Genomic DNA, 27,059 nt, shown 5'->3' on the forward strand with positions numbered 1-27,059 from the left:
ATTAGCAGTGCAGGACCCAACAGCTTATTTAACCAAAACCAGTTTTTTACACCTTCTAGAGATTTTGCTACCACAGAGAAACAACTCAGAAGATAGATACTTAAAATTATCATATGATTTGGAAGAGCTTATGACCCAGAACTCAAACCTGTAACCAGTGCAGACCATTACAAAAAGGCTTAAGCAAGAATGCAAAGCTAATACATTAGAGAATCAATTCTGGTTTCATTCTTTGTGATCAGAGAAATCCCATGAGATTTCACATCTCATTCCATTAGCCCAGGACTTCTGTGTCTGTAGGAACAACTAGAAAAACAGATCACAAATTAATACTCCACTGTTAAAAGACAGGGAATCACCACATAACTATAGCTTTATAAAATTTAAAGTTTCACACTTTGTTTATGAGAAAATAAAGCAAACGTGAAGATAGCTAGCAAAATAAAAGGTCATCCATCTATGCAACACTGTAAAATAATATTCCAAACCTTTACTGTCACATGGATACATTTTAATAAAGTGGAAATTAAATTTTGTTCACGTTCAGTTTAATCATCGAATTTGCCATCATTTGTCCAGACACTTCTCCCTTCCCACAAAACCCCATCCATACAAAATAAGAGGGGAAAAGGACTTACTATTACAAAACTGCCTTCTGATTTTCTGATCTACTTGGTGTTAGGACACAAATTCCTATACTGTATAATGAGGAACTGCTCGTGCAGATCTCAGTAGAGCATGCTCTTCAGGTCCAACACAAATGAGCTCAAAAAATGAAGCGTTCATTTTCTGCTATCACCACTCCATGTCTAAAAATACAAGGTATTTCAAGCAGACTTACACAACTTCCTCAAAATAAAGCAGAAAGCAATAGCTCATTTCAGATGCTTCACTATCAAAGAAAAAAAAATTATTCTGCAATCTGAACATTAAAGAGGCATTTCCTATCATCAATTATATCAGAAATGTAAATTCCAACTGTGAAGTGTTTATTTTTAGAATAGTTTGAAATTGCAAGCCATTAATCCACAGCTTTCCAACACAGAGATCACTTGTCTTTTGCTGCAAACATCTTGCCTTGGTTTTGCTAAAAAAATCAAATAAAAATAAAAATGAAAAACACAGATCAGAGTGTCCAGAGTATCCCAGAAGTAAAAGAAAAAAGGAGAGATGTTATATCCTCAGCCTAGTTCTCTTCAATATCTTCATTAATGACTTGGACGTAGGACTCAAATGAATATGATGTTTGATGGCAACACTGAATTGGGATGAACTATTGACTTCCTTGAGGGAAGAAAGACCCTGCAGAGGGACCTCAGCAATTCAGGGAGATGGCCAATCACCAACCATATGAAGTTTAACAAGGGAAAGTGCACCTGGGATGGGACAACCCTGGTTCTGGGTATAGACTAGGGAACAAGAGTCTGGAGAGCAGAACTATGGAAAGAACCTGATGGTCCTGGTTGATGGCAAGTTGAATATGAGTCAGCAGTGCCCTGGCATCCAGGAGGGCCAACTGTGTCCTGGGCGGGGACATCAGGCAAAGCATCGCCAGCCAGTCGAGGGAGGGGATTGTTCTGCTCTGCTCTGCACTTGTGCAGCCTCACCTTGAATATTGTAGCAGTATCGGTCACTGCAATATAGGAAAGACTCTAAGCTGTTTGAGAGGGTCTAAAGGAGGGAAACGAGGATCATGAAGGGCCTTGAGGGGAAGCCATACAAGGAGTGGCTGAGGTGGTCTGTTCAGGCTGGAAGAGACTGAGGGGAGACCTCACTGCAATCCTCAACATCCTTACGAGTGGAAGCAGAGAGGCAGGTGTTGATCTCTTCTCTCTCGTGACCAGTGACAGATAAGAGGAAATGGCATGAAACTGAGTCAAAGGAGGTTTAAGTTGGGTAGTAGAAAAAGGTTCTTCACCCTGAAGGTGGTTGTACACTGGAACAGGCTCCCCAGGGAAGTGGTCACAGTATAATACCTGTCTAAGAAGCATTCAGACAATGCTCTCAGGCATGTGGTGTCATTCTTGGGGAGTCCTGCACAGGGCCAGGTGATGGACTCAATGATCCTGATGGGTGCCTTTCAACTCAGCATATCCTGTGATTCTGTACATATACTTCTCCAGTTCCAGTATCAGACTAATTTGAGACATACGCATCACTTTATTTGAATTAGACTTCTGTATCAGTGACTGGCGAAATGAAATGAAGACCAATTGCTAACAAAATCATACAGCATCTGCTTCAGAGCAAACTGTAATGAGACTCTCAAAATATCCTGATGATGGCTCCCCAGGGATCCAGCTCTAGCTACTGTGAATTCTGAATTTCAGGAGACTAGCTCTTGAATGTAGAAGAGGCAGACTCAGGCAAAGCTGAATGGTGTTGCACAGACACCCTTACTGCAGGCATTTGGGCAGTACTAGAAATCATGCAAAGCTTTTTCCTTTACATCTTGTGATGTCTAAGTCTTCAGGCAGCATCAGAGTATCCCCTTGCATCTGCCTGACAAGAAACTTCATGATGGAAAAGCCGCAGTAACTAATGCAAGCACCCTTGGGATAACCACCACATTCAATGTACAATCTGAAGACCACACACAGACTCCCACAAACCAGTTGTCTACAGTGTCAAAAGCCAGTGGAAACACACGAGGCCCACACCAAAGGCTCCTCCTTAGTCCCAAATGGCTTCCATTCGCAGCTTAAAACCTTGTTCCTTGTTCAATATTCAGTAACAGTTAAACTGACAGTGTAGTCCACTAATATCTGAATTTCTTTGAGACAATGCAGATGTCAAACCATAAGTCAAAGAATAGCTGTGAATTATCTAGAAATGCAGCAGAACTGCGCACAGTTGTCCAGAGGTGGCTTCATCAGTACTGCATAGAATGGAAGAGTCACTTTCCTCTGCAGCTCAAGCAGCTGTCCGGAATTCTCTGCCATGGGAACACACTGCTGCCTCATGTTCAGCTTGTCCACCAGGAACTTCAGATCCTTCTCTGCAAAGCAGCTTTCCACCCTGTTGGCCCCAGCATTTACTGGTGCAAGAAGTGCAACAAACCCAGGTGCAAAACTTGGCACTTTGAACGTCACAATGTTCCTGTCAGCTCTTTTCTCCAACCTGGCAGCTTGTTTCTGAATGGTAGCACAATCCTTTGGTCCATCAGTCGCTCCTCCAAGTTTGTATCATCTGCACAGCTGCTGAGTGTCCCATTACTGAGATCAGGAACAAAGATATTCAACAATACAAGGCACCTCAGCAACCCCTGGGGTATGCTGTTAGTGCCTGGCCTCCAGCTGGATTTCATATTGCTGATGACAACCCTTGAGCCCATCAGTTCTGAGTTTTCAGTCCATGCCACTGTTCATTTATCTCATCCATACTTTAGGAGCTTGTCTATGAGTAGGTTATGGGAGACTGTCAAAAATCTCCAATAAAGTGATAATAAATGACAATTGTTGCTCTTCCTTTACCAAATATGGTCATCATATCTCACCATAGAAGCTATTAGGCTGGTTAAGTCTGCCTTCTCCTTCATAAATCAGTTAAGACTACTCCCAACAACCTTTCTGTCCTTTGTCTATTTGGAAAGTGTTTATAGGAGGATTTGCTTCACCATCTTCCCAAGGACTGAGGTGAGGTTGACTTGCCTGTAGTTCCCCAGACCATCCTTCTTGAAGGTAGAAATGATGTCCACTTTCCTCCAGTCCTCCGCAATCTCCCTTGATCTCCATGACCTTTCAAAGACAATTATTAGACACTTTAAATCTCCTACAACTAGCACATAAGTAGAATTTTTAATGCAGATGATGGGCAGATGCCAGGATCAGTATAAACTGCTCCAAATTTCAGTGAGCAAATATACTGTTGTCTAGAAGCTAACTCTCAAGCCCAAACAGCTTTTATTAGCACTTGATCAGATATGTATAACAGAGTACACACCAGAACTATCCTGCTTGACAGTCACAGACTGATAAAGTGATGCCATAGAAATTCACATTACCACAGTGATGAGGAGTGAGATCGGGTTCTCTGTTACTAACAAGAGCCTGGGCCCTAACTCAGCCAAAAAAGCAGCATCAAAAACAAGGTAGCTAGTACCTGAAAACAGAGGTAATAAAGCCTAGAGCAAAGCTTGTGAGAGGAGACTGAGTGACATCAGGGAAGGGTACTAAATTGTGGAATAGTCTATTGGAAGAAGAAAAATAAACAAATAAATAAAGATTCAAAGGCTAACCATCACCTGTACATAAAAAATTACCTATAACATGGATAAAGGAGATAATGTACTCTTTTATATTCACACATACTGTCAAACAAACGTATCTCCCAGAAACTAAGGATTTTAAACTGAATTTTCTCTTCAATTATATCTGTAGGGAATACCATTGTCATTCACACTGTATCTACCCTTTTGAGATGTAAGTGGTTTGTTAACTCCACAATCTTTGCTGATTGTAATCCAACAACCTAGAGGAACAATGGATAAGAAAAACAAAGACATGCTTTGAGCACATCCTGGAATGGAAATGTATAAAAACATCTCCTTATATACATGCTTTTATGATAGTGATACTTACAATAATTACAAGGTAGATGTTCTAAAATTCACTGTGAATTTCAATAGAACATACTATCAAGGCTGACTAAAAGCTTATAAACAGATTAGAGTTGCGCAAATTAGATTTCTCCAATAAATTAAGTTAATTTTGCTCGGCAAAACTTCTTTAATTATTATTTTAAGTGAAAGAGCAGAAGCTACAAAAGCTGTAACTAATGCTTCATGGAATTTGTTAGGTTTAACAAATTTTCTTTTTCAAATTAGTATTGCATTAATTATGGTTTTGATAGTGTATTGTATTGCTACCTATACATTATTCTAGGATAATAAACATAATCTATAACATGTCCACAAAATTATACATTCTTGCCACCCATATTTGCTGAGCTATTTTATTTTATTTTAAACACATGAAGTGATAAAGGAAACCTTTACCTAATAAACTAAGTGCAAAGAAAAGTCTACAGTTACCTTCTGATCCACTGGGACAAAATCTGGAGTGCTTGGACACCCTGGCCCCTTCCCCTTCTGTTTCCTTTTGTTTCCTTTGTCTTTTGTTTGTTTATTTCTCCTTACAAAATGAATGTCAAGAAAAACTATGTCAGAAAATACCACTTGTTAGAAGTCATCTTAAAAGCTCTGAGATATTTTTAGACAAACAGATAATAGAATAGTATTAACGTTTTCTGAAAGTGAGAAAAATTGTTGAGAGAATGTCTAAACATTCTAGGGCTCACCTATGCTAACTATTTTGCTGAAAGAATCTTTAATTACTTCAACATCAACTTGATGCTCGTTTCAAGAAAAAAACCTATGGATATAGGAATTTCAAATATTTGTCCCTCACCTTCCTGCACTGAGACTGCTTCTTTTTGCTTGAAACAAAAAAAAGATTGAAAGGGAATTGGCTCCACAACATTGCTGGAACAGAAGCTGTCTGTCCTCTCTTAGTACATGATGAAAAAACAGCAACACTCTCTTGCTTATAAATGGGTTTAATAACATTCCTTACACATTCTATATTAACATAGTAGTATTAATGGTGTAGTAAGGGACCAGCAGCAGAGTATTCACTGGTGCTTTGTACAGCTTCATTATTCTTGCCAAAGCAAGTTCTGATTTTGTTCTTTAAAATTCTCACAGAGAAGGGACCCAATACAGTTTACCCCACCCCCCTTTATACTCCTTCAAATGACTGTCTTTTTACTTGTTTTCATTTTCTTAAAGACGTGACAGAATCTCAGAACGACATCTCCTATTTTTGGAAAAAAAAAACAACAAAACAAAACACAAAAAAACCAACAACTCTTACATCACATAAAACATATTGTTAACAACTTTGGAAAATGTTGGATGAAGTCAGACAAAAGTTAAGTTTTATGCCACCCATGCACTGAGAGCAGTGTAACAAGAGACTAGATATTTGCTTAAGCAACATGGAAAGGCTTATATGTTCTAGGAGACAGAGTTCATAAGAAACCAGGATCCTATTTTCATGCTTGTTCCTGACCTGTTTTAAACCTCTCTTGACTTGTTTTTCCTTCAGCAGTTCTGTTAAATAGGTTTTTGAACTTTTCAGCACAAGGACCATCTGTGAGTATGTTTTGGACAGCACAAGTTCAACAGGGTTGCGATCAAAGTATGGTTGTCAAAACACTCATGTAGTACCAAATAAAAAGCCACCACTATGTTTGATTGCTTAGATGATTCCAGTCTGTTCCTCCATCTGCATTCTTGCATATGGTCTTTCATACATGGTACAGTTAATGAACCTACTGCACGCAATTTTCTAAATGCGCCCTGGGACGGAATTGGTTATATGCCACTCACAGGCAGACTGCTACAGCGCAGTCTGGACTGTGGTTCTGTTTGCCACTGCTTGTAAAGGGTCACAGATCAACTCAGAGCTGTTGAGCTCACTCTGTATTTCAGTGTGGGAAACACTGGTATATTTACAACTAGCTTCAAGGTCCTGTTGTAACTTAGGTCTAGTTCCATAACAAAATTAGCCTACTGAAATTCAGTATCAATAAGCAGCAAATACACTTCCACTTAAAACACCGAGAAGTTTGATTTCATGTGAGTAGAATGGTAGGAAATTTTGAAACAACAGCTGCAAACAGGTTGACTGAAGGAGTTTCATGAGGCTTCCCCTATGAGCTAGCCTACATCTAGAGGCAGCAGCTTCAGCTCCTTGAAAACGCCTTTTTGCACCATAAAATTATTTCAGCTATAAAATAGTATCATAACTGTAGAAGAATGCAATATACAACACATGCACACTGTTAACAAGTGATAGCACTTGCATTCTGTCAAAGACCAGGAGAGATCCCAGCTGTTTAAGGTAATTCTTAAAAAAAAAACCAAAAAAAACCCAAAAAAACCAAGAACAGAATTCAAAACCCCACAGCAATTTCCATGCTATTTTATTTAAGCCATTAATGATTGCTTCAGGACAACTGAATAAAAAAATCTGTACAAAAGAGGAAGACTGCCTGACAGAAATAAACAATTAAGAGACATATACTGCTTTACATGTCTGTTATGATTTGGGTAATATCTGAATGTCATATTTAGGTATTACTAAAAACTCTGTATATATCTTCAGAAGTTTTGGGTGTATAAATGCTTACAAATTGCAAGTCCCTTTTTATTCTTCTCTTCTACACATTTATGAAAAATGTGAAGATTAAAGCATCAGAAACACCACACAATGTTCTATAAATTCATTCAGCAAGTTAAGTCACCTTTTTGAAGAAGATCTAGAGTGATTCATGTGCAAAGAAGAAAAAGCTTTTTGCTGGCCTTCCTTTCTTCAACTGTTCCTGTAAAATGCAGATGTAGAGCTGTGCCTCTAAAATACACTTTGTATCTAAAACCTGGTATTATGAAATCAATCACAAGTCTCTAAGTCTTTCCTTTCACAGATTAAGGATAGAAGTGCAAGCTTTGGATGCTAAGAACACATTTGGGAATACCCATTCTTCTGTATGTTTCTTGAATGTACATATATTAATATGTGGGATATTGCTATTCAAATAAAAGTTGAAAATAAAAATGAGAGGGAATTTGAAGTTTGTAAATTTCTATAATTTTGTTAGGAAGTCTGGTAGCCACCTGAAACTCAGGCTAGATGAAGTTCTTCACTTTTTTTTAAGGAAAAAAATATTTGTTTTCTCACAGTGAAACAAGAAGACTACAGTACTTAGTAACAGTTATGGTAGAATCAAACTAAGTAGATGGTATAAGAGAAACAGACACTTCAGGTTCTCTATCAAGGTGGGGGAACACACATCAAGGTAGAAATGTCTATATAGAAATGTGGTACAAGTTTTCAGTAGATGCTCCCATTCAGAAGGAAAATCAGCCTTGGTAGTAAGTGGTAGTGGCAGTACCTCAGCTTGCCTGTATAATTCATTAAGAACCTTGCCTGTTGGAATGGTATAAGCTGAGATGTGTTTGGTTTCAGATCAGCTAAAGGAGGCAGCATCACTGCAATAAATCTTCTACTACTTCAGTAGAGTTTGAGGATAGCTAAAATAATTTTATTTTAGTATCCCATTCCCTTAAATGTGTAGCTTACAGTTGTTTACAGGAAAGGGTTAAAGACTTATGATTTATTTCATAATACCAGATTTTAGATACAAAGTTTATTTCTGAAGGACAGCTATACATCTGCATTTCAGGAGAGCATCACTTTTCCATCTGTGCCATTCCTCCTGGCCAACTCATCTTTTTCATACCAGCTACTCATTCTCTTTTGTTAAGCAAAAATATGAACATATTGCATAATATATACAAATTAGACACTCAAACAAAAATATGACAAATTTTATTTTTGGCCACACGCTAATACTATGTACTTGTTAAACCCAAATTGAATTAAAAGACCATATTTACATATAAAGATTTATTAGAAAAGTATTTGAAAAGCATGGATACTTAAAAGGTTATTATAAGAATATTAAGCCCTTCAAAAATCAGGAGTCCTTGCTTCTTTTTTACAAACCTGAAATTTTACTGTAGGCATGCTAAATACATTATGAAAAAGTGAATTTAAAAACTCAGTTACTTGTTTTAGAGGTCTATACAACTTCCTAGAGAGCAATCCCATTTGATGACAAGCACACTACAGTATCAGGTAAACAAACTTTATACTTCCAGAACTATACTGTTTTACAGGTCAGGAAGGATATGTCAATAAGATAAGTTAGCTAAACAAACTAGTATTCTGATTTTTTTTCCTTCTGTTTCCCACTCCTCCACCATTCCCCCCTCCCTCTACAGCTCATATATTGACCAAACAGTATAAAAAATATTAACTACTACTGAGATGTAGTACTTAACAGCCAGATGTTGTGCCTGTTTTATGATAACACTGTAATACCTGTACTTTTTTAAAAACCAAATAAACAAGAAGAAAACAAAAACAAACCGAACCAACCATAAAAAAAAAAAATCACAACTGTTTCATGACAAACATGGAACTACTAAAGAGTCAAGTGAAAGAAGGCTGAATGAACAAAAAAAAAAAAACTTTTACTAAGGTACATCTAGTAAAACACAGGTCTCCCATTGAATCAGTTTGATTTCTGTTACCAAATTCAGTAAGAGTACAATTCAATTTTGCCAGGTGGAGAATATAAAATTACATTGCTTTTGAGCTTAATATGCACGTTAAGTATCATACATACAACAGAGGAATTTTAACGTTTGACACAGGTGCAACTAATTTCATACTGGTTTATAGTATGCAAGTAGAATATATGCATGCATGCATTTCTTAAACATGTTTAAATTGTGTATTGCTTATCTGTGCAAGATGTCTTGTTAGAACTGATGCACTTTTGTAAATAAAACACTTCTAAAAATGCACTTCTAAGAGTATTTGCTAGAAATCAGATTGGACCAACTACCTATGCTAAAAGATTGAATTAGCATTTTCCTATTCATTACAATATAGCAATTGTGCCTTCCAGTCTTTCTCCCTGTTCCCAACTTCCTACCCAGCTTTTTTTTGGTCTGCTGTAACCAGCATCTCACAGTTTGATTTCTGTTACCAAATTCAGTAAGAGTACAATTCAATTTTGCCAGGTGGAGAATATAAAATTACATTGCTTTTGAGCTTAATATGCACGTTAAGTATCATACATACAACAGAGGAATTTTAACGTTTGACACAGGTGCAACTAATTTCATACTGGTTTATAGTGTGCAAGTAGAATATATGCATGCATGCATTTCTTAAACATGTTTAAATTGTGTATTGCTTATCTGTGCAAGATGTCCTGTTAGAACTGATGCGCTTTTGTAAATAAAACACTTCTAAAAATGCACTTCTAAGAGTATTTGCTAGAAATCAGATTGAACCAACTACCTACGCTAAAAGATTGAATTAGCATTTTCCTATTCATTACAATATAGCAATTGTGCCTTCCAATTCTCCCTGTTCCCAACTTCCTACCCAGCTTTTTTTTGGTCTGCTGTAACCAGCATCTCACTTATTTTGTGGATCAAACAAAATTGCTTTACTTATCTGTGCAAAGTTTTATCCACTGTAAGCTAAACCGAAGGCATAAAACATGATCAAAGCCTGGAATTTTATTTTTACCAGTCAAAAACAGATGTCTCCTCTGCTCAGTCCAAATATTGTAATATTGTTACACTAATACACATGAAATACAAGAAATATTTATTACTCACTATCAAAAATTCACATCTCTTTAGACTGGCAAAAAAACCACAAACAAAAACAAACAAACAAAAACAACAACAAAAAACCAAAACAAAAAAAAAAAAAAAAAAAAAAAAAAACACCACCAAACCCCCCCAAAAAACCCACAAAACCAGCAAGACCTAAACAAGAACTTTACTTCCGAGACTTAGGGATAGAAAACTAAGAATTACAAAGCTGATTAATCTTTGCTACTTTTAATTAAAAGGTATTTATGGAGAGGGAACCTTTAAGACAACTAATCAAAAGTCAACCTCAAAATAGGCAAAGAAGAGATATAAAAGTTATGTTTCACACTATAGCTTTCCCTTCCATCCACATAAAGTAATTGCTGCACAGATCTATGCTACATAAGATACACAGAAATGTTTGTTCCTTTCTGAAATGAGGAGTATTATCCATCCTTTGGGTGCTCATTATGAGAGTCAGCATTGAGAATTAAGTGCACAGGATCCCAGTGGAAACATTCAGAGGCTAACGAACTTCCATAATTTGACCGAGAAATGCATGCTTTGGAATTTGTTCTTACTGAAGGAGCTATGTAATGACACATATTAGGAAGCCCTATTTACTTGAAGGTATTAAACAATCGCTTATCAGAATACCGCATTAGCCTTCAGAGGTATACTATGCCTTATGTTCAATGCTCCCACTCATATGAAAAAGATTTTTTTGGTATCATGACTCTGCTTTTAATGCCAGTTCTTAAAACTTGCTATTCCAAATTTACCCTTTGATTAGACATGCATGTTTCTAATTAAGCTCAACCTGCCCATTCTTCTTAGAAGAGATTTAAGTCAGAGTTCTCCAAGACTCTTGAGGCTCTGTAATAATTTACTTGTTCTTGGTAAAGGCAATAGAAGTCAGAAGTGAAAAATAAGTGCAATAAGCTGCCAATCTTGTCAGAAACACTTTCAACCAAAAATACATACCAGTGAACCTATAAAATCTTTAAGGGACCATCATGTTTATATGGTAGAAAAAGAGGAATTGTACTGTCTACCTCCTATGCATTCAACTACAGAATGCTGTAAGTCATCAATAAAATGAATGTATGTGTAGCAGTTAATCCTTGACGTCTGTGGAAGATTACAAACACAATTTTTCCCAGAATGTACCAAACTTTACCTTCTGAAAATCACATAGACATAGCTGAGGTATTTGGGAATTAACCTGGTGATCCCTAAGCAGGACAGAACTTCCAACCCTGTTACTCCAAATCTTCCTGTGGGTAAGTTTAATGCAGTTAAATGACAGAAATAAAGAAAACAGAAGCCAACTGTCTTCTCTTGTTTTAACTGTATTGAAAATTTTGAGAATGTATTATGCCTCCTATATTTTTGACACTTATAAAGAAGAGATGCACTATTACACTTCCACGTTTTCCCCTGTACCACCAGATGACATACATCAGCACTGCAGTGGAAATCCGCATCTAAAAATCACATTATTCTTGTAACTCAAGCTTTAAAACCATTTGCAGCAAGAATTATGCAATTCATCAATTACTGTCAACGTCCTTCATTAAAACATAAACTTTTTAAAACACTCAGATCTTTTTTGTTCTAGTCACTGCATTTTTAAGCACACTAGGTCAGACGAGGTTAGGCACAGAACTGAAGGTTCAGGTTACCATCATGTGGTGATCAAGAATACAGGTACTTCATTGGAAATATTCAAAAAGTATCAAATATGACTAATCATATTGTTAAAATTTGTCAAAATGCTCAGACTGACCTAGATTTTTTTGATTTGTAAGAATTCACTAGATATACCACTCTGTATTTAGTACCTAAACAGTTTAGCAGCCCAGCTCCAACTTTCTGTGAGAGTTCAGTTTCTAGATCACATAGATTCTCACTTATTACAGTATCACACTATTCAGAAATTAGGCACATTCAAAAGATATCCTGAAGTTTAGTTGGTGTAATAAATGTGAGAAAGTGATGGTGTTAGGAATATCTTCAGGTATCCGCTTATTTAAAGAAAAAAACCTCAGTTACTCTACAGATTCTGGGATACAGGACAACAAGTAAAAGGTTTGTCCAGACAGGGTTTCCATGTCTACCCTCGAGCCATTTCCATTGCTGAAAACTTTTAAGCTGTTTTTTCCTTAGATAACCATTCTCTGACATAGCCTTCTGCCTTCTCGCTCTGCTTTTCCCTGAATATGAACACCCATATGTAATGTCATGACAGTTTTCATGGAAAAAAAAAAAATAGAGCATGAAAAAGCTTTTGCCTTCCCATATGCCAAATAGGTAAAGCAACAGTCAACCTCTTGGCAAGAAGAACGATTACTTTTGAACAAGCAAATTTGACTGGGACAAGAACAACCTGCTTTCAAATAAACCTGATTAATACCCAGCTGTGCTGGTTTAGAAGCAAACCCGTGGGAAAAATGAACCCAACTCAAGAGAGATTATAAATCAGAGTTACAATTTACTAAAAAAAAAAAGATGACAATAAATGCAATTATACAGAGAAAAACTGGTTTCCACCCCCCCCCAAACCCAGCACCGTGGGACAAGAACAGAACAGTGTTCGGTTGGCCCCTGTGCTGAGCACACCGTGGTGCCCCTAGGTGTAAAGTAAAAGGAAAGGAAAACCTGTTGGTCTGGGTGATGGTCGCAGTCCTGTTGAAGTAATGATCTCAGTCTTGTTGAGAGTGGCAGTCGCAGTCCTGTTAAAATTCTGGTCCTCCTCTGGATCTGAGGAGTGGTACCAGAAGTCCCAAGACCCCAAGATTATATGTGATCGGGTTCGGGTGGTAATGCCCAGTACCTCGCCCAGGGCGGGGAGTTTCACAATGGGTGAATCAACTCTCTGAGTTATGGGATATTTTTGGAGTCTTTGATGGTCTAGGTGGTTGCAGCTGCCTATTATGCCACTCCAGTATGGCCCACTAGCAGAAATGCCCCCTCAGGCTGTGTGAGAAGGTGCTAATGCCTCCCCAGAAGGGAGTTATCACAGCTGTTATCACAGTTATTAGTGTGAAGACAAAGAAACACCCCTCCAAGAGTTTCTTTAACACCCAGCTTGTAGCCTGAGGTGTCAGTCGTGCCCTAGGCAGCTGCTGCAAATGATCCATTATTAACAGTCCATCAGAAATGACATAGAGAGCATAGAATACAGAGTTTTGGTTATACCCGCATAGTGATAAACTGGTCCCAGCCCCTGTAACTAGGACACCAGCCAACTACAACATTAGGACAACACCAGGATGCCAGGATTTGATTCATGTATGTCATCTTCAGAAAAGTTAGTTTCTTTGCTCACATAAATCTAAAATAATGTATATATTAAAAAAACCAACCAAACAAACAAAAGCAACAAAAACATCTCTAGATCAGCTAGTGTTCCAAAAATACACACATTCATGAATTTCAGTATTTTGGTGGAAAATTGTAAAGAAAGACTGTAAGATTCACATGTTCTGTTTTCAACATTCAGTGCATGCTTTCTTGCTTTCCACCTTCAAAAACTGTAGAAGTGCTCTCTTGGGAAGTGGGAAACTACCCTGAAACTAAAGCCTTGAGTTACCTCTGAGATGCTCCTTTTCAGTCACCCTCTCAAACTGCTTGCTGGTTCTGATGGAAGGCATATTATACCTTCACAGGATGCAGATTACAACCCTTAGTAATCCTAGTGGAGCTAAAAGGTACAGCAATTTTCTACCACGACATTGAATCTTATTTAAAATTATTTTCTCAAACATCTTAGTAATCTGAAAGAAATTAATCTAATATAAATGAGTGTGTAAGAGCTAAGTTTTATCCAGTGGATTTAAAACAATTAAGAATCACATCAGAATACCTGTTTACACTACCTGTTTATTTCATTTGGTTCCCTTCAAAAATTCAAACTTAAAGGGATATTTTGGTGCTACTTAGCTGAAAAACAACTGTGTTAGAACACAAGAATCTAGCCATGGTTTATAAAAGAATACTTTTATGTTACACTAAGCAGACAAATCCAAGTTTTACTGTCAGTTTCCAAAAATATTTTTCTTGACCAAAAGGAAATTACTGTACTGTGAATATTTTTGGGAGATAAAGAAATCAATTGCAAAGTTGGCAAAAACAAAATAAAAAAAGGAGTGGGAGAAGAAAATGTAGGAAAAATAGGAGGGAAAAAGGCGAGTTCTTCCCCTAGAGAATGTAAAGCCCCTCTGGGTCTCAGATGTTCTTGATTTTGGATGTTACTATTCAAGATCTCCATATTTGTGGCTTCTTAAAATGAATTAAAACAATCAGAAAATAATGGTTTGTTATATAGTAGAATTATTACGACTAATGCAATAAACCACAATAAAATGCAACATCAAACATGGTTATTTTATATACGAATTTTATAAAGTTATCACCCCTTGGCAGCTTTGGGAAGCACGAAGTTTTAGAATTTCATTACAAGCCTGTTTGAGGCTTTGTTTTTTTTCGAAACTGCAGTAAAATACGCAGTGACCAAAAAGACAAGATAATACATACTCCTCCATGCTGATGTGTCTTGAAGTTATTGCTTATTAGTATAACTGAATTTTGTAAAGTAGAATAGGCAGATTAAGAGGCAGTAGGATGCACTAGAAGTTAACATGCCAAGAGTAATTTAAACAAATATTAAACTTGCTCTCATAGATAATGAGATGTTTCTATGTTTCTCAGTTTTACACTGAACTGGCAGTTAATACAAGAAAAAAAATAATATCTATTCACATGGTAATTGGTTTACATAAAAACAGATACCATATTTCCTTTTCAATATTATTGAACTTAAATTTTGTCCAGCATAGTGCCAGAGAATCTGGTCAGGCAATCTGCTTTTACAACCCATTTGTGACACAAAGTTAGCCCATCCCAAGGGGATAGAACAAATTGTTTCAGTGTGTCATGCTGCATTCAGACTTCTTTCCAAGTGAGCCTAACTACAAAGGAGCCATTAGCCAAAGGGTCATGTGGTTCTGCAGTGCATGAGCAGAGGATTGCACTCCTGTACTGCATGGAGACTTCTTATTCACATGAAAGAAATTACTTTTCCCATCATGCACCCATAAAAAACAAAGGTCAGAAAAATAATGCATTCCATAGTGTAATGTCTTTTGTCATGACAAAAACAATTCCTTAAGAGCAAATGTGGTTTAGTCCTATTTGAGAGTCATTCTGACACTTAAAAAATAAATTCACTGTATTTAAAAATGCTGCCTCCATTAAAGTTTATTGCTTGCTCGTATGTTATTAATAACTATACTACTAAATTTAATACTGCACAGTTAAATAAGCATCCACAATTCATCCTGTAACAAGATCTTACTGAGACCTTCAAAGGGAAATACAATCATTTTCATTTTTGTTAAACCTCAGCTTCAAATCTCAAACTCTTCATGACTTACAAGCACAATCAATAAGCATCAAAAGCACAGGTCCTTATTTAAGTGAAGAGTACTGTAATAATGCATTTTCCTTTTCTTGCTGATACTTCTGAAAACAGTTACTTCTAGGACAGAAACATATGCTTGAAATCCTAACAAAGATAGGCTGGTATTTCCATAAGTGATCAGCTCTAAAATCATATCACACTGAACCATGAAATAGAGAGTGTATCGGAAATTTAGTGCAAAATTTAACACTCATGAGTTCTGCTGATTCTGTTAGCTGCTCCATTTACATGCCAATTTACAGCCCTACCTAAAAATGCATTTCTTAAAACCCTTAAAATAAACTGCATTGGCACTTCCTTTGTAGCATAAGTTGATTTTACACGTGTCTTGAGAAACAACATTGAACCACAGCCATTAAATTGATACCATCCATCAGCAAAGGTAAATTATGCAAATCAAAATTATGCAAACATCTTGTTTTTTTAGTTGCTACTATTTCTATTTTGTGCAGCTGCCTGTCAGAGTTCATTATGTGAGGATGAATTTTTTTTAGTATCCTTATCCAAAAAAACCCACAGCAAAAGTCACAAACTTGTGTCACCAATGAGCTATTTATTGCTTTTAACATCTATTAAGGTACCTGACAACCAGAACTTGAGCACTACTATAGCTGGAGTTCTCTCCCAAAACTATCTTTCTTGCAATCCACAAAAAGTCATACAACTGATATTCAGAAATAAATACTTTGCTTCCTACCAGCAGGTGTGAGGGGTATTTCCTTTGGTACGTATACACAGCACAGTCCGCAACTCCCTTTTTTTCCCAAGCCTCTCTTATGTAACAGACTGCAAAAACCATCTCTGAGCAACGTGATCAAGATGCTATCTCCTGTTTCGGAACTACAACATTTAACATAATCACATTCAACCTAGTCCTGAGCTATTAATCTACTTCTCATTAACGTCGATGATCAATCACAAGTTCTCCGCAGTTTTGCAGGACAGAGACTGATAGTCAGTCAAGGCTCCCAAAGGGTCAAGTCATTCACAGATTGAAGAAAGGCAGCTTCACCAACTTGGCTCAGAAACAGTATTACGAGGGTATCTGAACATCGCATAATGTTTTGCTTAAATATCACAGCCTTCCTAGGTGGTTTGGATTTAAGGTTGGGGCTCCTCCCCAGATAACCTGTGTAAAGGCAAATAGGCTCATAAAAAAGCCACTTGACTCTCAGAGGCCCACTAGTAGGATATGCAGCAGCTTTTTCCAGAGACCTGCCCTTAACCCCTTCATGCCATGTCATTTATACACTGACCAACTAAGCAGGCTGTCTGAAAATTATCAACCCAGCCTATGAGTTATATAATCAGTTTATTTTTTAAGACAGGATGAATATATCCTTAAATACAGGATGACAAAGATTTTTTTTCCTGTCTTGATTTTGGAAAAGCCACAACAGACTTACGTAAACTCCCTATATTTCTGGGTTGTCCTCTCTCTATCTTGAGGTACGTAAGCCTTGACGTACCTTATGGAGAGGTTTGTTGTGAACCACAGCTCAGGCTGACTCACTGTTTTCACTTTACATACAGGCTACCTATATAGACTTAGAAAACAAACCTGCAATGTGAAGTTTTTACTTTGGTTGTTATTGCCAATAAAAAGGCATACATATTTTAAGGGGCACAAATATGAATTACTACAGCCAAAGAAGTTAAGAACTGGCTGTTCAATAAAGGGACCTCTTCATTTCTAAATATTTCATCAAGTTTTGGATATTTTTTCCTGTAATGCATGGGGTTAACCATGACACCCTGAATCCAAACAAAGCACACTCTAACAAAGTATAAGAAAATGTATCTGCACGAGATACTGTATTACACTCTCCCATGTATTCGTGCTTCCAATCCCTCCAGGGTATATTTAACATGGTTTCTAAAATTATCCCTCTTCAGGGTTTTTCTCATTTTTCTCCAAGATCCCTGGCCAGATGAATTTGAGTATTACATGTACCGCCTGTGACACTGCACCTCCTTCCTCTGTGGTGACTTGATTCAGCTGAAACTACGCTTTGGCCGATCAATGCAAGTACATTACATACCAGAATAAGAGTAAGGTAAGGGTAAAGGAAAGAAAAGCATCTCTCCTTTCAGCCATTAAATATAGATCAACGAAACATCACAGCGCACATCGCGGTTCCTCTCCCCACCCCCTCCGCCCGCTCCTCGAGCGCAGGATTTCGCAGACGGTGGCTTCAAAGGAAGAACACACACCCCTCCGCGCACACACACAGATACACATACACATGTAGCACAGACACACAGAACCGCGCAGCAGCCGCCGCTCGGAGCCGCCCCAGGGCCCGGGCTCCGCGCAGGGCCGGGCGCTGCCCCCGCCAGCGGGTCCCCGGGCTCCTTCTTCTTCTTCTTCCTCCTCCTCCTCCTCCCCGGCCCATGACTTCACTGCCGTAACGAGCACATTAGTGCAGGGCGTCGGGAGACACCGTGCCGCGGATGCCCTACATAAGCAACGACTAACGTAGAAAGAAAGGGAGGAAAGCGATGGAGGGGGGGAGGCGCGGGAGGAAGAACCATGGGGAAATAACGCACTTTGTTACCTCTCGGCTGAAGGCACAAACACTGCTCCTTGCAGCCCAACCCAGCCCGGCTGCCTCGGCGAGGGGAGCAGCGCAGGACCGCACACCAAAAAGAAACATCACGCAAGCAGGAAGGGGGGGGGGGGGAGAGGGGGGAGAGTACCTGGCACCATTACGATGCCTGTCGTACTCACCGATCGGCGCCGATTCAGCCTGCTTGCTTCCAAACATATACCAAAACCCAAGAGCAAATCCTCAGTCCGTTAGGCAAGGAGGAAAGGGGGGAAAGGGGGGGGGCGAGCGACGGCCCCGGGCTTCACCGCAAGGTCCTGACCTTGCCCAGCTGCAGCATCTTCGGCTTGCCCCCTCCGCACCCCGAGCGTGCGTGTGTGCCCCTGTGCGCCCGTGCGTCCCCGTGTCCGTGCGAGCGCGCCGGTCCGGCTCCGCGGGTCTCGGCCGCAGGACAGCTGCCCGGGGGCTGCCGGGGCGAGGAGGGCTCGGCATCCACCGCCCCGCCGCTGGGGCGAGGCGCGGGGCCGCTGCGGCGGCGGCGGCTGGGGCAGGCTGCGCGGCGGCGCCGTAGCGCAGCGCGCCGGGCGGGCGCACCGGCCGCGGGATGTGGCCGAAGGAGACACAGCCGCCGCCGCCGCAGCATCTGCCGCCGCCGCGCTCCCGCCCGCCCTGCCTCCCTCCCTCCCGCCTGCCTCCGCCCCTCCCTGCCCGTCCCCTCCCCAGCAGGAGCGCGCCCGCCGCGGCCGAGCAGCCGGCGCTGGGAGGGGGGGAGAGAGAGGGACGGGCGGACCCGCTCCCGATGAGGCGCCACCGCCCGTGCCGGGCGGGGCCGAGGTAGGGCCGGGCCAGGTCCCCCTCAGTGTCTCAGCAGAGGGGCGCGTCCCCGTATTCCCCCAGCACCCCGCGGCCGGGGGCTCTGATTTACTGGGGAAGGGGGAGGCGGGGCGGCGGGCGCAGGTGTGGAGCAGCCCTTCGGCAGTCACCGCGGCTCCTGCCGTCATGGGTTGGGAACTTGAGCTCTGCCATCCAAAAGGGTGACAGCAACAGGGAAGCAAGAGCTCGTTTCCTGGCTCGCGTTTCTTCGGTTCTCTCTTCCCATCCTTGGGAAACCTAGGTGGGAAATCTTCCATGTTTTCAGAAGTCTTCTTGCGAGCAGAGAGGGTAAGGAATATGGAAGTCATGTTTTACTCCTGTGCACCCTTAACTCTTCGCTGAGAAACTTGTGTGGAATGCAGTTGCAGCACTCACCTGAAAGTTGCCACTCCAGGGCTCCTTTCAACTCGCCTCGCAGAGTTTTGGTACCTGAGCAAAACCTCCAATTTTTGGGTGTTGTCGCCCGGGGTAACTACTGCTAATTCCCGCTTACAGCAGGCTGAGCATCAGCGCGGCAATAGGGACAGCCACAGAGTCGACCGAGGCGCCAGGGCAGCGCCCAGAGCTGGTCATTTGTTGCAGCACCTGCCCCGCAGGGAGGGGACCCGCATGTGCCCCCGGCGACAGGAGATGCCGTGCCGGCCGCTCCCGCAGGACACGGCTCTCCCGTCCATCCTCCCCCGCCGCCTCCCCGCGGCCCTCCAGCACCGCCCGCCGCCCTGGATAAGTCATGGCGGGCCCCGCAGGGACAACGGCGGGCGCGGCAGCGGGACCTGCCACCGGGCTGAGTTGGGGCGGCAGCGGGACCGACCGACCGACCGTCGCGGCCGGGCTGCACGGCGACTCGCTGCTGCCACCTCTCGCCTGGCGTTCTCGCAGCTTACCCAAACTCTCCGGCGAGAAGGAGCTTCACCTGACTGAAGTTCCCTCTTCACCTCACCGAGATTTTGGTTGAGGTGACTACCCTTCCCTTCGTTTCACGGAAAGGCCAAAGGCTACATATCTTCGCGGCGCCAGAATGCCTTGCTTTCGGCCTGAGGTCTCCTTTTTGGGGAGTTTTATTTCCATATTTATTGGACCATATAGATGACTAGTACAAGTCCCTTTTCTGGGTTAAGTGAAGGTGGCCCATCCACCTGTATCAAAATCAGTAAGTTACAACTGAGGGTGATTCAGTCTGGCTGCACCCCTCAGTGCCAAACCAGACTTTGCCCAACTACTGGGACCTGTGCCAGAGTACTTCTAGGTTCAAAACCAGAGTAAACCCCAAACCTAATCATCAAGTACTGGTGTTACATGCATCTCCACCTCCCAATACCTACTGAGTTGCAACCAGAGACGAGCTTGCTGGTGGCAGAACAAAGTAGTGAATACAGTCTTGCCCTTGACTTGAGTACAAAAGCGATCAACTAATCCATTGGGCAAACTTTTGGTTAGACTAAAAGTTAGTTTTCACCTTAGGTAACACCACTGGTCACTGAAGTCAGCAATTGGAAGAGTGAAAAAACAAAAACAGCTCATTATCTCTGTCTGGAAGAATAATAAAATGTCTCTTAAGTCCAACACCCTGGGTTTGTGATTCCCAACCTGAGACAGGTATCTGATTCTGAACTGAAGGTAGTGTATAACCAAGTAGGTACCTAGAGTCACTATCCTACTGTTAAACCTCAAGATGTACTTGATAATAAAATTACTGGGTATTATCCCATCCTAGATCAACCAGAGCATCATGTGATAGACCTTCTGCAGCTCAGCCTCTTCTCTTTTTCAGAGCTGAAAGGTCTTTTTGTCAATAAATGAAAAAGAGGTAAAAGGGCCAGAAGCAGGCCATGTCCTCCTTTATCCCCCCGAAATATAGCCATGTAATAGGGGCATTTCATGGCCTTGGGGACTGTACACATCTGGCCTAATTGTGGGATGAGCAATGTGTGCTAGTGAAGGATGTACCTAAGACATCTGATTCTCCCCACACTGTTAAGGTTGCCCAGTTAGCTATACTGATCTGAGTAGTCTAGCCTGGAAGTTAAATACAGTAGCAATAAAGGTGTATAACAATGTAGACCCTCTGTAGGGAAAGTGAAGGCTGGAGGCAGAAGAGTTTTTTGGAGGAATCTGGGAGGTGTCTGGAGACATCTGTTTTTCTCTTACAAGACTTCCTCTTTCCCACCATTATTTTGTGTGACAGGGAATTCATTCTAAGGCGTCGCAGGATTCACAAAGCTTCTTCTCCTGCTTATCACCCATGATTCTCCCTGCATCACCTTTTCAATATTCTCTGACACCAGGGGAGGTCAGAGAGGGAGCCAGGACTGAACCCTGCCTATGAATATGGAGAAATGGGACAAGGGAAATAAACCAGATGTTCAGAAATGGCTTTTTACTGCTGCTGTCACAGAGGAAGGGTAAGGGAGAGCAGTGAGGGGTAAGAATGCAAAGAAGAGTGGGATCAACTTCTGGAAGAGATTGCCCTGTCTATAGTAGGTACTGTCTGCCTACTTCATTCCCAGTGACTAAGCCTTTTTGTTCTAACAAGCCAAAAGCGTATGTAGGTGAAAGCTGTTCACTTTTTGTCCAGTCCCAGCCTTCTTAAATACAGACAATCTGTTTTCTCAGACTTCTCAGGTCTGTGCCTGGGAGTGGTGTATCTATCTTAAGCTTTGGGTAACTTTTTTGAGGGTTCGTTTGAGTTAGTTTTTGTGTGTTGTTGATTTTTTTTTTCTTGAAAAAGCTGGAGAAAGAAAAGGAATTTATTATCATGTCCAGGCCAGTATTTTCAAGCACAGAAGCTATAAAAGCATCTTTGCCATTTATATTTGCCTGTTAGATTTACAAAGGCCCTTGAGACCTCAAATGTCTATCTGATCAAAGTAAAGACAAGTAAAAATTTTAGAAAACAGAAAAAAAAAGTACTAACATGAACAGAGTTAAATCCAGTAATAGAATTTTCAGAAAATTAGTCTTCTAAATGACTGTATTACAAACAATAATAGCAATTGCAAATTCTTTAAGCTTAGGCTCAAGGGTTGCATGTTACTATAGCTGGTTGCCAGTAATACTCTTCCCATCCTGCTAACTAGAAATGTAACTTTTGGCAAAGGATGAAACTCGCAGTGGAAGAACACAAGGAAAAGTCCATTAGTCAACAGTTAGACAACGCATCTAAAATATGGGATACCTATACACAAGCACTAGTTGTGTCTGCTTGTACTGTCTCAACAGAAACCATATTTAATTTTAGTTTAATCCTTCTTGGAAAAGAGTTTGGGAACTTGTTTCCTGAATGTTTGGATAGAAGGGAAAATATTTCTTGGCTGGTTTGACTTTCTTACTTGAAGATTATGTTTGAATTTAAATATGTACTTTGTATGAAGATTGTTGAGATCCTCTGTAATGGTCAGAATCCAGCAACTTCCTTTGTCACACTGAAGTCAATGGGAACTTTCCATACTAAGAATATAACTGAAGTAAAACTAGGTGTATGTAATAGATTCATGTTTGAGGCAATCTTCAGCAAATCTGGAATAAAGTTGGGAAAGCATGTTTTTTTCCTTTTTAATAAACTGAAAAATCAGCCAAGCATAATTAGTTTTTCAAGTTTAGAGGAATATTTCAAAGAAGTTATTGTAATTACTGTCTTATCCCTTTCCAATAATTATTTGAAAGTGCAATTATTCAAAGGAGATGACAACACCCATTGAATCACATTTCAAATAAGAGCATTTTTCTTGAAATGCACACTATGTTGTCTTAATGAAACTAAGCTGGTAATGAATTTAAATAACTGATCAAAATTTCTTCTCTTTTTTTTGACTATGGTAGTATCTTTAAAAAGTCAAGTCATCTTTGAATTATAGTAATACTATTTGTATTTTCCATTTCTTCTAAATTGTTGCACAATATTACATAGACATGTAAATCCTGGGATGACGCTGGCTTTCTATGCCCCAGCGATGACATGACAACAGAAGGTTTGCATGATTGTATTTGCATAAGCTCCTGTCCTGATCTCATGGAAATATATTTTTAGCAGAAGTCTTCTAAAGAAATCTAAGGTATTTTTTATTCTGAGGCACAGCTGGCTTTGACTCAGTCTGATTATGAGTAAATTAGTGTTGAAGTGCTAAGCTTGACTGGCAATAGGAAGATACAACTGAATTTGTAATACCTGAAGATTTTGTAAATGAATCTATATTTGCATTGAAAGAGTTGGTTTGTATGTACTGAATACAACTGTTGGTTCCCTAGGACCTGACTGCGATTTTCTTATTCCCAGCTTCATCCGCTGATGACCACATAGGCAGTTATAAGCAAAATCCCTCTGAAACAGCTGGTTTAAAATGTTTTTTGGACCTACTCAACTTTAAAAAATCATTTTAAGAATAATTATTTAGCTAGTAGCTACCATTAATTTCCTAAGATATTTGGCATTTTGAGCAGGACGGATTTTCACAAAAAAATTATACAAAAAGCTAAAAATTCAATTGAATTCAATTGTCTGTGTCAGTCACAATCAATCAGCACTCCTGTTCAAGGTATAGTAGGGGGACTGCATTATTTAGTAATAAAACTTATCTAAGTGTTCCTGTTTAATGATCTTGTTGGATTTTTTACTTTACTTCAAGGAAAAACAATGGAAATATTAAGAGGACAAGAGAGAATGTTGCTACTTATTCCTCTCAGTTAAACACATTCGATTTAAAGAGGGGTTAGGGGTTTTTGTTTGTTTTTGGTTGTTTGTTTGGTTTGGGTTTTTTTTGATTTTGGTTTGGTTTGGTTAGTTTTTGTTTGTTGTTGATTTTGGTTTTTGTATTTTAACTTTTTGGAGTATTGTCATTTGAAAGATGGAAGGCCAGAAATTGAAATGAAAATTAATGTAGTGTAAAAATTGTTCTTTTCAGCATCCAGTAAAAGAAAGTTTGCTGTTATAGATTCCTATATCCTGCACATGCACAGGCTATACAAAGAGCTGAATGTTCTGAAATAAATTCTCAGTCCTAATCCCATGAAAGAGAGTAATCTCAATCTATCTTCATGTCACCCAGTATTATGAGCAGTCTGATGTCAACTCAGCTGCAAAGTATAATCTAGTTTTAATAGTTCAAAACATGGTTATTCCTTTCATTGTCAATTGAAATGCGAAGACATTCTCAGGATACATCCCTCAATACATTAAGAGCTACCAAAGCATTTAGGATTAAGGTATAACATTTACAAAACTGTATTGTACCTTTTGGATTCTTTTTTCTCTTCACTGTACTTGTATATTGAATAAATCTATCTCAACAAAAAAAGACCATCCTGCAAAAATCCAAGTAGAAATCTTGCTACAGATACAGTAAATGGTGCAGTGTAAATAAAAGTTAGTGAAATCTTGTTATACTGATTATCCTTTTATTTAATCCAATTATGTGTGAGTTTTACTATGTATTTTTCCACAGTTTAAAAGACTAACAGAGTTCTAGGAACCAGTAGAACATCTAGTTAGACTTCATATTGCTTAAGACTGAGTTATTACCTACCGTGAAAGCAAACTTATTAACTTGGCTTATCTTGCAACTATGGAATGCTAAATCATTTCTAATCTGTGCTCTATTGTATTTAGTCAGCATCAGGAAAGATATAGCTGGTTTTGCTTGACTGTTATACTACACGAACATGGTGCTCCAAAAGTTATACACTTCTACTTTTTCCAACCAGCATGGCTATAAGTTTCTGTAGATTGTTGATCTGTTTTTCCAATGCTCAGAAGACTAGCTTCTCATCTGAGACCTGTTCAGAACCTTACTCTCAGTTTCATTTGATAGTTACACTAACAACTTTCTTGAAAAGCCAGACCTCTGAAGCTCCATGAGTATACAATAGTTAGCAAGGACTCCTTGCAAAAATTCTCTTCTTATGTGGCACATACATTAATGTTTTAATGTACAGGAAGACACATTGTAATATTCCTTGCATCCATACCTGGAGTTTCTTGAGAAGCTCTTGGTGCAGTCAAAGCATTTCCCCCACCAGTAGCACCAAGTCACAGATGGAGGATGTCCAGAGAGCACTGTTCACAATGTAGATGGAAGGTCCTCCAGTGTGCCTTGTACATGCTGAGGCCCAAACTGCCTCATTTCCTTTCTTTTCTCAACTGAACTCTTCTGTACTTCATAGTTGTGAAGCAGATTGTCTCACACTTAGACCTGACAACTCCCTCTGTCAGGCCTCAGAATTAGTACATCTCAAAAAATGTTGGACTGTGTCAGATCATCTGATTCATGCCTATTAACTACTTTTGCATAGTTGGATGTATCTGATCCCTTACATGATTTGCACTAGAAAGTGCAAATGTGTGTTTGTCATCATCCCATGGAGTTTTCAGTAGTAAGCTTACTTCTAAAATCTCTGTGGTTTAGAAAGAATAATTTTCAGCAACAAAGGAGGACCAGTTGCTGCAGTTTAAATAGCCATTAATCTAAGAGTAGAATGGCTGACTGCAGAGGAGGAGTACAACACTGAATTTTTCTTATGAAAGTTTACATATCATGATTTTCTATCTGGGAAATTAGATTTTCACAGTGATGTTGTAAAAGTGGAAATAAATTATAAATTGTTCAGCTTGACACCTTTCTTGAAGGCTGTCACTATCCTTCTATGTTCTTTGTGATAGTTTTCAGCACAGCTTTTAAATGTGTCAAGAAAATATGTGGAGCACACAGGACAGGATGTGTTTTCCCTTATTTTCTGTTCTGTTCCTGCTCTTTCAGTTTCAGGGTAACAGTTGGTGAAGGAAAACTTGAGCTTCTTACCCTATGCTTTTTCAGCAGAAAAACTAAATTCTTATTTCTCATGTAATTCTGGTATTTAAATCTCTGTATTACTGCACACCTGACCTCCCTTGTGTTATTTTTAATTGTCCTGGTTTTGCCACTTAGCGCAAAACAGAAATATATATATTTTATCAGCACCACCTGCTTAAATTAAAAAAGATAACTAAGTTTAGTATTCTCTTACCTCTTGTGCAAGAAGAAAAAAAATGGAAGTAATAACTTGTAAGGTAGTAAAAAATTCTAAGAGGGAAATAAGGAGATGTTTCTAAATACTAATGTAAAGCTTTAATATTATTATTATTTATAAAGTACTTATAAAAATGGATTTATATTGCATTTAGTTAGTTCTTTTTGCTGGATTTTGGAATTTCCACAACTTCTACTGTGGTTGTAAGCTATAAGAACAACTGCAGGTGTTCAAAAGCAACATAGTCAGTCCTAGCACCAGTCTTTTTGGAGAGACATTAAAAGTGTGCTGTGACAGCTTCCATGAACTCAACAGCAAGAATCTTTTAAAGGGGTAAAGCCTTTTAACTGAGTTACAAAAAAATCTTTGACATTTCCCATGTCAGCTGTGTCCCTAAAGTAAGTTACTATTGTCACATACAAAGTTCAAATGGCAAATTTATTCCTTTTTCACTCTAGGATATCAATTTAGAAACTTGTATTAGATTCAGTGACCTTTGGCTATGTTTATGTTATTTTGTGATACCTGGGAGATTTTTCAGCTGTTATAAAGCAGCAGAGAACAGTACTGTGCTTTTGAAAGTTTAAACATATTCTATAAAAAAACCCAGGTGAGTAACTATCCATCTTTGGATTCTTTTTTTCCTGTTACTTATTCCAATGAGTAACTGACAAGGTAGTTGCCAATTTAACCTAGTACTGCATCAAACAATTGTGTGACGCAGAGTAGACTTTGATCTTCATACCCTTAGTATGAATTTTATGTCTAGAATGCACTTTCTTGAGGTAGCTGTTTCTTGTAAAAAAAGTTATTAAGCTACACAATCAAATTGTAAGGGATCTCATCTTTCTGCCACGTTATTTGAGTAGTCCAGAGCAGGTAAATGCTTTTCAAAAGCTACAGTTTTTGT

General features: G+C 39.4%; 1 protein-coding gene across 7 annotated transcripts in view; it reads right to left on the reverse strand.

Annotated features, from left to right (window-relative positions):
* Positions 1-18,631, reverse strand: part of CTNND2 (catenin delta 2) — a 629,651-nt gene extending 611,020 nt beyond the window's left edge. For 3 of the 7 annotated variants that reach the window (XM_050328047.1, XM_050328015.1, XM_050327986.1), the window contains exon 1: positions 18,460-18,618. In XM_050328047.1, the coding sequence (XP_050184004.1) occupies positions 18,460-18,496 (37 nt within the window). In that variant the 5' untranslated portion in view covers positions 18,497-18,618. Of the gene's footprint in view, positions 1-18,459 lie in introns of all 7 variants that reach the window. The other 4 variants (XM_050328005.1, XM_050328001.1, XM_050328022.1 and 1 more) reach the window with 4 other exon arrangements.
* Positions 18,632-27,059: the final 8,428 nt, after the last annotated feature.

The sequence above is a fragment of the Myiozetetes cayanensis genome, unplaced genomic scaffold (genome assembly GCF_022539395.1).
Source record: "Myiozetetes cayanensis isolate MyiCay16 unplaced genomic scaffold, myiCay2020 scf1, whole genome shotgun sequence".
In the NCBI taxonomy this organism is placed as follows: Eukaryota; Metazoa; Chordata; class Aves; order Passeriformes; family Tyrannidae; genus Myiozetetes; species Myiozetetes cayanensis.